Consider the following 16,072-nt stretch of genomic DNA (forward strand, 5'->3'; position numbering starts at 1 on the left):
ATTGGTAAAAATATTATCTAAATTCTTCTTGAAGTTTCTGGTACTATTAGCTATAAATCTAAATTTTACAGGATTTTTACGAAATTTTGGTAAGGCATAAAGATTGGAAAATCTGTAGTTTGTAGTGAAGTGAGAAATTCTCCATATTTTGTGAAAAGCAGAAATTTTGTTAATAATAGTTCTTTATTTTTGCAGATACTATAGGTAGAAGAATTTTCAGCTCATTTTCAATTATTTCATTATAGAACTTTTTTTATAAAATACTGAAATTATTGTTTGCTTTATCAATTTTGGTAATGGTAAATTGCTTTTTAATTGTGAAAACTTCAGAAGCAAATTTTTCCAGTTTTTAATTCCTTTAAAGTCTTGTATTTTCTCAAAATTCCTTTTGCTTGTTAGATATTTTGCATGCTACTTGGTGTGCACATGTGGAAGTTTATAATTTGTTTTCAGCATGTTTCTAAACTTTGAGAGTTTATGCATTTGAGGTTATTTGTCATCTGTACACAATCATGAGTTATGTTTTGCAATCTGGGAAAACATTTGCGGACACCCTGTATAGTTATCTTATGAGAAAATTGTGCCAAATGAAACCTTGTTGGATTTTAAAAAAGCTTTTACTTCTTATAAAACTGGATATTACTAAATTATTCATGTTTATTGATAGAGGAGAAGATAGATTATATCAATTAAAAGAGAAACCTTGCATTACATATGAGTATAAAGCAAGGGTGGAATTTTTTTATCAGATCAGAAGTATATGAGGACTAACTTAAATAATGATACAAAGAACAAAGGAATGCATCATTTAAAAATGTTTGCTGTATGCCATTCAAGCTAGATGAGGAAAATAAAAAATTATCTGAATTTCTGACAGAAGACATTAGGTGTGTCACATTGCATCCTGCACATGTCTGATAAGATTTGGTACTACTGCAGTTACATGATTGAAGTTTTATTATATCATTTTCTTTGCTGATGTGACATTGTAAACATGGCCATTCCACTAACAGTGCACATCATGTAGAAACAAAGGCAAGTTATTTGATTGCTCAGGCTGGAAGGTGCACCATGGACAGAAATTCATTGGAAGCTTTTAATACATTATGAGGGCAAAGCTCTACCATATATGTAAATTAATACGTGTGGATCAATCAATAAGGTTAAACGTGATCAGACCATCATGTATGAAGTGGAAGCAGGCCAAACTTGATGAGAAGCTCCAGCAGAATCAAGAAATGGTACTGGCAAACCAGTGAGTCATTATTGATGCACTCCACATGTTTGGTTTCTGTAAAACATGTATCAGATGAGTGCTAAGAAAGCTTAACACATGGTAAAAGTGCAAAAACTGTTGAAACCTTGGGTTTTCAATTGCTGGAACATCCTGCTTACAGGCCAAACCTCTCTCCTTCCTTAACAGCCCTCTCTGTGGACTGCACAAAGATGCTTTATGAAGTTGCTGATTTTCTTGTGGTGTGGGGACCCATGCATATATGAGTCTGAGACTCACTGAAAAACCTTCTTCTTGGAAGAAATAATAAAAAGGGAAGAAGATTATGTAGAAAAATTACATACTTGTTCAAGCCCTATTGTTCGTAAATAAAAGTGAAAAAACAAATTGCAGACAATGTTTGACTTTTCTATCTACATACATTTTTCTGAAAATTTGAGAGCTGTTTCAGATACATAAAGGAGTCTGAATAAATGAAGGCTTCAGTGAAAAACTACCAATCTGGAAAGAACTCACATCAAGAAATAAAACGTGTGCCAAATGAAGAAATAAAATGTGATGTGATGACTGGTTGGTTGATTTAATTATGGCAAAGCACACTAGGGCTATCTGCCTAAGGGTAAGGATGCCCCGTGGAAGACTTTCTAAGGAAAACTGGCTCGTATACACGTTACACATGGGGAAAACCACGAAAACGCCCATGCAGCCAGCCCGTTCACGGGATTCGAACCTCGGACCGAACTACCAGTGTTCAGTGACTTTGCCGCTCACGGCCGACTGATTAAGAGCTGCCTTCTTATACTATAAGACTTGAGATAGTGCCTACAAAAGAAAAAAGATAATAAAAATGAAGTTACTGCCTCTTATAATTTGACTTACATGCAATGCAGATAATCATCAGTTAAATTTTCATATCTGAAATGTCATTTACAATAAAATATAAATTATGTAGAACTTCACATCAATATTTAACTTCATACATTTCTTTCATTTTTATTAATTCTGAAACTGATGGATGCCATCAAAGAATAAATGACTTATTTAATTGCATTTTATTATTTAATATGAAATCTATAAGAAACACTTAAAAAAGTTAACAGAGAAGAGGAAAAAGGTTTAAAAAAAAAAAAAGGAAGAGTAATTATGTCTGTTATGTTTCATAATAAATATGTTATGTTTCATAATAAACATCAAAATTTATTATGAAAAGCATTTAGTTTATCTGTTTTCAAGATCAATGTCTTCTGTTAGACATTTCAAGAAAACTTGTTCTCAGTGGAACAGTTAAGTGTTCATGTACCCAGCTGTTCCACTGAGAATTCAACTTTAAAATTCAGTTTTCACTGAGAATTCAATTTCCTCAACTTGTTTTACCATGCATCCCTTTCACCATTGCTAGATGATAATTTCCTCCCCTTTTCCAAAACTAAAAAAATACAAACATTTATTTATATAGTTCCAGATTATTTTTTAAGGTGTTTTATAAACTAAACAACAAAAAGTGTAAAAAATGTTGATAAATACCAAAACCTGAACAAGAGCAGCTTTTTATATTCATAAATTAAAACCAAACATTTAACAACTAATTAAAAGGCTGACTGCATGCCCTCTTGAAACTATGAAATTATCCCATGGCTGAGTGACCCAGCTTTTAGAACACATAATATTAAATTAATTACTAGCAACTTATTTAAAATGTTTTACTGGCCATTAGAGATTCTAATAAATAAAAACACAAAGATGCTACAAATATCACATTAAGATTTTATTTCACTTAGTATAAATAAAATAATACATCAAATATTTTTAATTTTTCTTCCTTTTTTATGTACAGATAAATCTTCAATTTTATACACAGAATTAACATACCTTTCTTCAATGATATATTATAATCTGGCATTTTATATACCCTGTAATTCTATACATAAAGCTCTATCTAATTTATTTATAAATATAATATATACATGATATAGCTACACATTTTTCAACTTATTAACTCCCACAATTACGCTATATTATGAATTCTCAAATTGCAGTTTAAAAATATTTTAAGCTAATGCAATTTTTTTCTTCCCACTGTTTTCTATACTTGCATAAATGATAAGTTATACATGTAATTTTGAAAACAATGACAGTAAATTAAGTATGCTTCTTTATGAGACATAATACAGCTACAAAATGTACAAAGCTTACCCATAAATATCGAAAATAGCATTTTGCAAACTGAGAATGCTATCTTTGAAACACATTTTACAGCTTAGTTCATAAGACATTCAAATTTCATTAAAAAAAAAATTATATAAGTGTTAAAATTTTCAGAATATTTTGCATAATAAAAGAATTTAATGTTTTTAAGGCAAATGAAACGGTGGAAATTTAATGTATGCATTTTACATTTGTTAACAGAAAACAAAAAAGCCATCTGTTTATATTACTTTAAGGGAGAGGAGAATTTTCATTAAAGTTTCAAAGAAATGCAAAATAAATCTCTCTTTACTGCAATTTAAACTCAATATTTTAAATAACAGTTAAGTAGAATGGAATGCATAAAAAAAGAACCTATATATTAACTTTTATTAATTATTTAACTGCATTTTTAATAATGTTATGTCATAGTTCTTGAAATCATTGGAGCCCACCAGTGGCCAAGCGGTAAAGTCGCTGATCACTGGTAGTTCGGTCCGAGGTTTGAATGCCACAAACGGGCTGGCTGCATGGGTGTTTTCATGGTTTTCCTTATGTGTAACGTATATACGAGCCAGTTTTCCCTACAAAGTCCTCCACGAAGGCATCCCTCCCCATAGGCAGATAGCCCTCGAGGCTTTGCCGTAATTGAATAACCTAACTAACCTTGAAATCATTGGAATAAATACTAATACTTTCTGGAATAATGTCTCACAAAAACTTTATAGTTAAACCACTTTAACTTCTTCACCAAATGGCAGACACCACTGCATGCACAATGACTATATCATGACTAGTATTGATAATTAAGTATGTTTTATTCTTTCTGATAATTAAGTATATTTTATTCTTTAAGAGAATTGGTAATAATTTTACATAATTTAACATAATTTTAGAATGAATAAACATCAAGAAATATATACACAAGAAATAAACACCCAAATTCCAGTTAAATCAACAAAAATTTTAGATGTCATAACTGATTTTAAATTTACTTTCAAGCTTATTCACTTTTTAAAGACATTCTTTTTTTTAACATCATTCTACCACTATTTTCGTTTCTACTGTTGCCACTCACAGTCTACATAAAGTTGTACAAAAGAAAAGATTATATATGATTTGTAGAGGTTACACACATAAGAAGGCCATTTCAGAATTTTGTTGAAAGGCATTGCTAGTTGCATGTAAAACAAGATAACGAATGGTACTCATGATCAGCTGACAGATTTAATGCTAAACACACAAAACACTGTATCAGTACTTTTTCTCTCTGAAACAGATTGTAAAGCTACAAAAAGCAGTTCCTCTTGTATAGACATACAAAATTTTGCAAAATGTCTTGCACTGTTTGGAAAAGCCCTATATAAACACAAGCTTTCATGCTAATTTTGCTATGCTGTATGATACTGTTCACTGGTAGACCAATGGTAAGAATTTCATGGCAGATAATCTGTGAATGGACATTCAGGCAATTGTAAATAATCTGAATAACACTGATAAATTCACATGTATTGAGACTAAAGCAACATTTGTATACAGCAACTGCTCGGAAATAATTGTATTCAGACTGTGCAATACATTACACACTTCATTGCACAATACATTTGGCCAAAAATTTGCCCATGTGTGTAACTTTGGACAGTTGGTATTTCTTGCTACAAAGTGCATAATGCATCTTCAGTGACGGGAAAAAGAAGATGCATTTCTTGACTACATCCTAACTGTAGAGAAATCATGAATTTTTTGACTGACAACTAAAGGCAACTAAAAATCAAATTCCTAAATGGTACTCTTCTGAGTTTGCTTGGAAAACTGTTATCCAGTGTTCTGTGCACCATGTTCTTCAGATGAAGATTCAGAGATGAAGGATTGGTCCTTTTCATCACGCAGTTCTTCCTGTGACTACTGTTAATGGCGCTTATTAAGCTATAGCACTGCAGGGCAAGATATGGCCTGCCATTCACTAAAAATAACTGAAAACATTTAAAAGGTAGTAATGCTTCTTCACACCACCTCTCACTGGCATCATGGCCTTTGCTAGCTGCCAGAACACTGAAACTGAAATATTTATCCAAACACACACAACATACATTAACCTAACAGACGACTTGTACTAGTTTGGATACTATGACATGCATTCAGATTCAGCCATATATTCTCTAAAGGACACAAATTCTATGCACTATTCTAAATTCTATAAAATATTGGTTACAGTGGTACATAAAAACTTTGGTGGATAAAATAAATTTTTCGTCCCCCATGGAGATTATGTATCCAAATGAACACAAACTAATTATGGTCTAAAAATAGATATAAATATATTTTGTTTTACGCACTACTATGTTGCAAAGAACATTACATGACATTAAGGAACATACATGAAAAAATAACAGTAATCCAAAACAACCTTTTTTTAAAATATGACAGCACTCATGTTAAAAATCATCCATATTCTCCTGATGCTTTGCCTTGTAGTTATTTCCTCTTTGTAAAGATTAAAAATTATATTTACAAAGGTTTACAAGGACCTTGGTTCTACCTTGTAGAAGAAACCTATCTATGATTAAGCAAAAAAAGAGTACATAGGCACAACTGACTGCCTGCCCCAATACTGTAAAAATGTGAAATGACTAGGAAAAGCATTCTATAAATAATATGCTTAGGCCATCTTTTTTCAATATAATTTTTTAAGAACACCATACAGGAAATTTCTGAATTGTGCTCATATAATAAAACTGCTGATTCATTCCGCTAATAAATTTCACAGCTATAGTCTTGGTTACTTTGATTAGCTTGACATGCTAGCTATTGAATAAGGATTTATTTCTTCTGCTAATGCTGTAGATACTATGAGAAATAAGAAACATTTACATCAGAAAAAGAAGATGTGTTTCTTGATTACATCCTGACTGTAGATAAATCATGATCTTGAATGACAACTAAAGGAAACTAATGATACTCTTCTGAGATATAAAAGATAAATAAAGAAATCAGACTGCCTAATAGTACTCTTCTAGTGTTTGCTTGAAATGGTTGCTCTCATGGTTGGGTACAGAGACAATACCTCTCAAGAATAAAAAATGAAGGGGAATACAACCTTTGGAAATAATTCAAAACAGGGGGAAAACTAAAACTTTTATTTTTAATAGCATTACACAATCCTTGTTTAATTGTAGAATAAATACTTCTTTTCATAAAAATGAAAAATCAGTTACTGATTATAGCAATTTGAGAATCTCATATTATATTCATCATAATATTAATCAAAATTACATTTGCATTATGATGAAATTAACACATTGGAGGTAAAGATATTTTCAACAATTCAGTAATTTTTACAAGAAATTAAAACGAAAAATCAATTTTAGAAAATTTACCAACTAAAACATTTTATTCATAAAATTTTGGAATATCATATCACAAAACTAATCTTTCAGTAAAACAGATCTTATGAGAGGTTTAAACATTCTTCATGCAAAATATGTTAAATCCAAAAATAATAAAATTAAGAGTTAAATTTTCAGTTGTACAGGTTGGTGTACAGTATTACTTATTTTGCATATTATATTAATGATATAAAGCTCAAGTTTACTTTAAGCTTACAGATCTACTATACATACTTTTTGTTTGAACTTTTACACTAAACAAATTAATTCAAATAAGAAATAGCTTAAATATTAAACAGCTGTAAAAAAACTGAAAATACATATCTGATCTTGAAAACTTGATGATTTCACAATTTAATTGCTGAGGACTATCTTTTAATTAATCTAAAAGTTAAAAAAATAGAAATACTGAAAAAATAAAATAAATAAAATTTGAGCAGTGTTTCGGTCTTGAAAGTTTTATTTTTTGACATAAAGAACATGAACATTATACCCCCCCCCACAGTTTTAAATGCTATTTCATTTTTTTCTGTCTGATATAAAAAATGTAGAAGAAGCAGAATATTTGCTTTTTAAATGATGTGTTAGTTGTGGCATGCAATTTTTTGAATAACTTAGTGTAACAGTCTCCACTCCAATCAGCCAAATTCATAAAATAAAATTTAAAATAATCATTAAATATACACATATTTAAAAATATTCTAGCTTAACAAGCTGCACATTATTAAAATATTCACTATTTGCAGTTCCAAAGATTAATCACAAGAATTTCATCAATATTTGAAAGTGAAAAATGCAAGATTTTTGCAAACAAACTGAAAATCACTTGAAACAGTTCTAGATGACCTATAGAAACAACAAGATTGACACATAATGTATTGCAAGATAGAAAACTTTTCTTAAAAACATTAACACTTGTTGCTACATTCATTCATTTATAAAATTTTGGCTTGATTTACTATATTTTAAAATCTTATACATTAAGAACTGATATTCACACAGCCCAAGAAGCTATAGCTTTAAGCACTGTTCAAAAGCTCAAAGATTAAAAATAATTTAGTTTTTATATACAATTTTTTTTAAGAAAATTATAACACAATATAATTAAGTAACAAATTTACACTCTAGAACTGCAAATAAAAGTTGAATAGGTGGCTTTGAAAGACACGTAACTTTAAAAACTAATCTTGAACATTGAAGTAGATAATACTTCTGATAAAATAAACTTGTATCACAGAAGCATTTCACCACTAATACTAGTTTCACACATTTCAAAAACAGATGATATGATATCCCTCACAATTCAATAATGTGGCTATTAAATAAATGATACTACATTACAATATTGGTATTTTTAAATAGCAAATGGTACTGAAATATACAAGTAGATACAATAAAAAAAGTGATTATCTACAATGAAGACCAGATTGAAGGCTTGATATCTCTCTAATCTCAGCTATGTTTCCGAATTGTAAAATATATTGCAAGAATAATGGAAAGAACCACAACAGCAGCAACTGCATACAAGACCATTTTCTGCTGTTTTAACCTGCAAAGTAAAGTAATTACATTTTATAAATAAAAACACTATAAAATATAAAAAATACAAACATTTACAATTAAGTTTCCAGAAAATAAAATGTACAACTTAACATGTTGTTAACTTAACTTAACCCTTTTTCTTCACTCACATCAACAATTAAAAAAAGAAGATTACCAAATCCAGGAAGCAATTTCTTACTTAAAAACCTGGAAACAAACTGCAAAAATGAATATTAAAATGCACACAGCATCTAGAAAATCACCTTCTTTACAGTGTCATAATCGTGACAATTTATTTTTGCATATTTTTTAACAAAATATAAAATTATTTAAATTTATAATAGGCTAATTTATATTTTCTGAAACGATTTCTCTAGAATAATAATAATAGTATTTTACTTTTTATTAATAAGAATATTATTAGAAGAATTAAAAATTTTGCTAATATTCTCTTATCGAATATAAACAATCCATAATCACACAATTTGCAATTCAAATTTGATTTTTAAAAGCTTTTCAACAAAAATATAGTATAACATATTTTGATTGCAAAAATGAATTATTTTATTGCTGAAGTAATTTAACATTTTCTGTATCTGTCTAGTTCTGACTGTGAAGCTCAGTAAATTTTTACTATTGTTGCATTCATTTTAATGTCTTCTCCTTGACTTTCAAAATTAAACTTTGGAAATACCTCAATGATACTTTCATCACTGGGAGCAAAATGCCAAGATCTGATTCTTTTTCAACTTTCTAAATTTAGTTCAAGAATTTTAAAAACAAATAAGGGCACAGTTACAAAACAGAAGCTGGTCACTTCGACAGTTATTGGTTCCATATTATATAAAATAAGGTCGTCTTCAAATTTTTACATAACCCATTTAGTTCTGCTGAAAACATTCGTTTCGGTGATTGGTTTATTTTACTGAACTTTCCACATAAAAGAATGGAACTAATTAAAATAAAAAATTAATAACTGGAGACTTTTCTTTACAAAGCCAATGTGAAATGTTTTCACTTCCTTTCATAATTTTATTAGGCCACAACGTTGACACTATTTTCATAGGAATCTCATATTATTTTTAAACAACTTTGTCAATTATAGGATAAATATTCAAGAAAGTGAAGTCTGTAAACACTCTTTTTACCAGTATATAAACAAAGCAGCAAACATAATTTTATGAAGTGACGGAAAGCTGGAGTTTGATTTGAAAATAAATTGGAAAATTGGTATTTCTAACAATATACTTTATACAATGCTAAAAATTTTACTACAATCATTAAATTTAAGGTAACATATAAAGTAGGTCTAAAGCTCTCTCCTCTCAAAAGAAAATAATAAGAGAGAACGACAATAGTAATATATTCCACTAACAGAACTAAATGAATTAATAATTAATTGTATACTCTTTTGAATAAAATATTCATTTATTTAATTTGCACAAAACACACTTTTTTGTATTAATTCAATGTCCATTTGAGAGAGGAAGACTTCTTGAAAAGCAATGATTTAATGGAGGACTGGCTTTTGTTTTCATAACTATTTTCCCTCCCAAATTATACACACATGAATTTTATCTCTCAGGTTATTTTCATCAGAGCACTGGAGAGACAGAAAAATTAAAAAATCCTTCTTTAAGCTTTTGGAAATCATTACAATTAATCTGCACATATTTCACATCAAAAGCTTAAACATGAAATAGTCTTAGACATGCTCGAGACATTTAAGCCTTTCGCGACGGCATGCCTTTGTTTAAGATGCTCGTGCGGGAGGGAAGGGAAGAAGCCTAATTTTAGGGGGGAAAAAATCACACACAAAAAAAGTTTCCGTTCTAGCATCGTAATTTTTGGTACTTTTTAGACTATTACTTGAGGTCTTGTATATGTTAAAATTAGCATTTAAATAACCTTTTTTCTTTATTTTACATGAAAGTATATTTAAAAAAATGCTTATCTTATAAAATAATTTTCGGAAGCATTGTTCAATTTATACCAAAGTTTTAATTGACAAGAATCATTAATAAAGTTTAAAATTAATAAAACAATACAATAAAGACTATTTACAGTAAGAAGTAACAAGATTTAAAATGAAGAGTGAGTGTGATAAATCTCCAAACATGGAGAAACGCAAAGTCCTACATTGCATAATATGTCACAAGCATAATATGTCTGTTGCTTTTTTCTTTGTTTCAGCACTGTTTGTGAACACACTATGCACCTTCTTCAGATTTTTTTCACCCTTTTTGTTCATACAAAGTGTAGGCAAATGCCTACCAGATAATCAGATAGATGCTGGTACAGAACTGACAACAAACTGCTTTTCTTCTTGATAATTTCTGTAATTCTTGAACACTTATTCAATTAATTTCATTTTAAATTGGAGAAATGCCATTTTAATGCCATGTTTTCTGTCAAAAAGAATATTTGAGTTCAATATTGTTATATCCATCAGCCCAAAAACAATTTCTTGTACCATTTAATTGATTTACGAAAACATGAATAGTGTGTCATAACTGCGTCTCCTATGTCTATACCACCCATGTTTTTGTTATAATCTATAATACATTTAGGTTATAAAATGTCTTCTCCAGTAATTCTATCTTTTCTGCCCGATTTAGCCATTTCTGGTCCATGTATGTTTATTAGCATAAAAACGTCTTGCTTTTTTTTTCTTTGATGGCAATGATGTTCATGTTTTGCTGCATTACTTCTAATTCACCCTTGTTTAGTTTTTTCCCTGGAAAATCCTTAAACATTTTTTTTTTTTTTTTGTTTTGTGTGTTTTTAATACTGTTCCACAAACATTCGTTCTTATGGAATGCAAATATTCCGGAAGTGATGGGGAACTGAAGAAGCGATCCAAATATAAATTATAAATTATGCTCTTTCTCACATAAGTCGCTCATCAATTTCTTCACGACTCTAGCTCCGTAAGACACATCGCTGCTTAACATTTCTGTGTCCTTCCCACAGTAAATTAAAAAATTCCATACATAACCGGTAACTGATTTGCATAACTTATATATTTTTATGCCGTAACACGATCTTTTGGATGGAACGTACTGTCGAAAGCTAATACGTCCTTTCCAAGCAAAAAGGGATTCATCTATGCAAATATTTTCTCGGATATGTAGCTTTTATAAAATTTATTTTTTAGATTGCCTATGATTATAGTTCTAGTTTTCTCAACTTTTTAGTGCTCTTGTCTGAGGTGAAATGCAAAAAATTAAAAACATTAAGGAACGTATCTCTAGGCTTTTACATTCTCAGTATTTACATCTGAAAATCTGGCTGACTTAGAAGTTGACGGAGCACTTCTTTTAGTGTTTTGAGCAAAACTGTCTGTTTCTTCAGCAATCAAATTTAGTAGATCATCATCAAAGAAAATATTAAAAAAATCAATTTCCTTTTCAGCATTTACCATAGAATTTATTTCCAGTGTTCTAGTAAATGCATGGGGATGCAATTCCTCTAGCATGAGAGTTCATGATGAAGTATTTTGAGTCGCACTTTCATGGGAAGTTGATGACAAGCACAGACTAAGCTCTGTCTCTGACAAAATGTCCCTATCAGAATCACTATAAGTATCACTTTCTAACTCTTCAGAAAATGAATCATCAATCTCATCTGTGTCAGTAAACGGTTCATTTACCATACGAGTGTATTCTTCCTCTGATAAATAACGTCTTCGAGCCATAATAGACTGGAGTTGAGGCTTTTCGAAATAAAAAGGGAATGACCCAAAATATATTTAAAGGCAACCCAAAATGTAACAAAGCTCCACATAGTAACCCTAAAAGACCGTACACACTAGAGAAAAAAAAAAAAAAAAAAGAATCGGATATAAATTAGACATGTGAATGTTTATATTAGCACGTGGCAATTTAAAGAGCCCAGCTCTATTTACGTTATACTCCCCCCCTCGCAACAGCTGATGAGTAAAACACTGAAGTCGGGCAGAATATATACAAACTGAAGGTCAGGAACCTAAAACTGAGCTCAATTCAAAAGTAATGGACATAGGGTGTGCCATCTAGTGGTTTTCCAAAAAACGTTCCAGCTTAAAATGCATATACACATCACTCGTCCTCTGAAATCAATCTCTAGTGATGCGTGAATGGGACACCCGGCCGTAAGAGATGTTCTTAGGAAATGTGTATATAGGACGCCCGTCCGGAAAGGATTAAAGACAGAATCGAATATGTAAGTGAGATTTATATTTAAACTGATAGTTTGATTTCATAATTCCATTTAATAAACTTTTATTAACCCCTTCCTTCTCACTTCCGTCAAAATGACGGGGTGAGGTTTCGCTCTCTATTTCTCATCCCCGTGATTTTTCCGGGCTGGAAAGTTCAAAAGCAAAGTGCTAAAAGGATTAAAGCCTATTCATTTCTTTTGCCCAGAAAAAGTTTTATTTCTCATTTTACACACCAGATGGCAGTACCAGAACAATATGTTATGCAATTAGAGATAGTTTATTTTAAACTAGATGTCAACACTAATCAAACGTGTATTTATGCTATGTGTTTTGTAATTTTATCGTTAGCTCAGTCATCGAGTTAGTCTCATTGTGAATGCACGTGGTTTCTGTTCTGTGATAAAATATAGTTATATTTTTATTCTGTACATTATGGAGTCACAGTCAGATAGTGAATTGGATTCTGATTTTAATATAAATGGATTTGAAGGTGATTCTGAAGTAACTGATTTTTATGAAAGTTCGTTTAGTGAATCTGAGAGCAGTGATGATGGATCTGTACTGTTGCCTGGATGAGCATGGAATAAAATTATGTCTACTTCAGCAGATCATGCACCCCCATGTTTTTTAAATTTTGGGAAACACCACTGATAAATATAAATTTTGATCCAAGTTCTGGTGTCTTTACAATATTTTAAGTATTTTGTGAATGACAATTTAGTGGATCTCATCATTTCGGAAATAAATATATATGCCGAACAATGCCAAAAATTCTCCAGGATTCCACCTATCCAAAAAAGAAAACCTTGGAAACATAACACAAAGGAAGAAATTCTTATATTTCTCAGTATAGTTATTTTACAAGGTATTGTAAAAAAAAAAAAAAAAAAAAAAAAAAAAAAAAAGATACAAAAATGTATTGGAGCAAAAAACATTCAATTTCAACACATTTTTTCAGAAGCATAATGTAATAGATTTTATGAAATACATAAGTTTCTGTATTTTGTAGATAATGAAGCTTTTGATTGTAACACACATCCAAATTCCAAGCTACACAAAATCTGGCCAGTGTTACAGCACTTGAATGAATTGTTTCAAAGAGCTGTAACTATTGGACGTGATATTGTAATTAATCAAACCCTCATGTTTTTCAAAGGTCATTTAGAATGGTGACAATATACGCCGAAAAAGAGATCCCGTTTTGGAGTAAAATCGTATTTGTTATGTGAATCAAGTTCAGGGTATACATAGTCCCAGATTATATATACTGGAAAAAGTATAGTTTTTGAAGCAAAAAATAAAGATCTGCCCCAATCAATTCAAGTTGTGATGTCACTTATCAAGCCTCTGCTAAAACAAGGATATTGTCTAATAACAGACAATTTTGATACCTCACTAGAATTGGCAGACAATGCTTTTAAAATTTCAAACAGACACTTATGGAACTGTAAAACTAAACCAAAAAGAAATGCTTCAAGAATTAGTAAAAAAGAGAATCACAAAAGGTGAAAATGTTGCTTTTCGTTGAAGTAAAGTTCTTGCCATAAAGTGGAAAGATAAGAAAGATGTTACCATTCTATCTTCAGTTCACACAAATGATATGGTAGATGTACAGTGTCATAACAAAGTTGCCAAAAAACCTACAATTGTCACAGATTAAAATAAAAATATGGGAGCAGTAGATATCGTAGACCAGTATCTTGGAGATTCCTCTATTGCTCAAAAAAGAGGAAAAAAATATTATAAAAAAATATTTTTTCATTTGTTAGACCAAACTATTTTGAACTCGTATTTTATTTATAGAAAACAGGGTGGAAAGAAATCCCATTCGATGTTTCATTTATCTTTAGTAGATGGACTTACTGAATCAGTCATCAGACACCATTGCAAAAAGAGACCGGTCAAGCTTGAAGGATAATCCAAACCGTTTGATTTAAAGACATTTTATTAGACAGATACTCCCAACTGATAAGAAACGGCAACCATCAAGAGAATGCAAAGTTTGCTGTTCCACAGGAGATGAAAACAATAAGAGATGTAGGAACGAAACTTGGTACTATTGTCCAGAATAAACCTAAATGTTGGCTTTTCCTAAAAAATTATATTTTAAAAATTTCAAGCTAAGAAAAAATCCAGAAATGAAAATGAATGCATATATGACTATTTTTTTATTAAAAAATGGGCACTTTTATGACAGTTTTCTTAAAAATAAAAAATGATAGGATGATCATTAAGGGGTTAAACTCTATGCGAATGATCAAACAATCATTTTATCAAATTTTCAGAGATGTCATAAAACACTTCAGAATACAGAAGCAATGCATTGTTCTATTGTTTTATTATAACACAGGAAATAATGATGCGGAAATTTAAAAGAAATACAAATTAAGGCTCACAAAACTGTAAGTTAGAGATTACATGAAACTAAGTTAAAATTCAATAAACCGTCAATTATATCTATAAAGCAAAAGAGAAAGGTTTTCATTCAGTTGACTTAATAATGATGCCCCAGTTTTGATACATTTTGTTTAATAAATAAGCCCAGTTTTGATACATTATGTTTTAATTTTATGAAACAAAATAAGCAAAAAATAAATAAAAAATTGCACAAAATACCTTAATATGATAATTTTTTTGAAATAATAAGACAAGTAAAATGATTTATTCTTACCCTCTAATCATTCCATTAACTATTCGGGAACTCTTGCCAAGATCATAATTTGTCTCTTGAACCTGTAACAAATTCATACAAAATGAATTACGACAGTTTTAATGAAATCATTATAAAAACTAATTAAACTCAGTAAAATGGCAAGAAACACAAAAAAAGATATGTAGTATGTTAAAAGAAATTGCAGAGACATTAGGTTTTTTCGAAGTAGAAGCGATAAAAAATGAATGCCCTCGCCGGGACTTGAACCATAGATCTCTCTGAATAAGCGCCGAGTGTGCTGACCACTATACCACAAAGGCAGGAGAAATACCTTATATCCTCCCCCTTTTAAAGGGCGACTGGGGATTAGGGGACCCAATCACCAAATTCTGGTAGTGAAGAATCAGCATTCACTACCTTTTAGTTCGGGCACAACTGTAGAGACATTAGGTTATTTTGAAGAGAAATGAAAAAGTGAGCAATGCCCTTCCCGGGACTTGAACCACGAACCTCTAGAATACGCATTGAGTGTGCTGACCACTACACCACAAAGGCATACTACGATGGCGGGAGAAACACAGAATTATAAATTATGTAATATAATATAACAAAACCTCACCATTAAGATTAGGGATAGTCAACCTGATTCGTTCTCTAGTGGGCAATTTTCATGGTGGGCAGCAAAAGTTTTTGTCTGGTGGGTCAAGGAAGATTAAAACACAGTCAGACATACATGAATATATACATATACACAAACATGAAAAATCTAGTGCTCTACTTGATGTTCCCTCGTGCACAGTGTTTTCCTGTTTCCCATGTATTTATACGGCTTTGTTATTTTAATAAATTTTTTGTCTCTTAGAAATACATGC

General features: G+C 30.5%; 1 protein-coding gene across 2 annotated transcripts in view; it reads right to left on the reverse strand.

Annotated features, from left to right (window-relative positions):
* Nucleotides 1-2,978: 2,978 nt before the first annotated feature.
* Vti1a (Vesicle transport through interaction with t-SNAREs 1a) overlaps nucleotides 2,979-16,072 on the reverse strand; it is a 32,908-nt gene continuing 19,814 nt past the window's right edge. For both annotated transcript variants that reach the window (XM_035362573.2, XM_035362574.2), the window contains exons 7-8: nucleotides 15,219-15,280; nucleotides 2,979-8,353 (exon numbers count right to left, since the gene is read on the reverse strand). In XM_035362573.2, the coding sequence (XP_035218464.1) occupies nucleotides 8,257-8,353; nucleotides 15,219-15,280 (159 nt within the window). In that variant the 3' untranslated portion in view covers nucleotides 2,979-8,256. The remainder of the gene's footprint in view (nucleotides 8,354-15,218; nucleotides 15,281-16,072) is intronic.

This window comes from Stegodyphus dumicola, chromosome 7 (genome assembly GCF_044657685.1).
Source record: "Stegodyphus dumicola isolate Sdum_Otavi_A_Nest chromosome 7, ASM4465768v1".
Taxonomy (NCBI): domain Eukaryota; kingdom Metazoa; phylum Arthropoda; class Arachnida; order Araneae; family Eresidae; genus Stegodyphus; species Stegodyphus dumicola.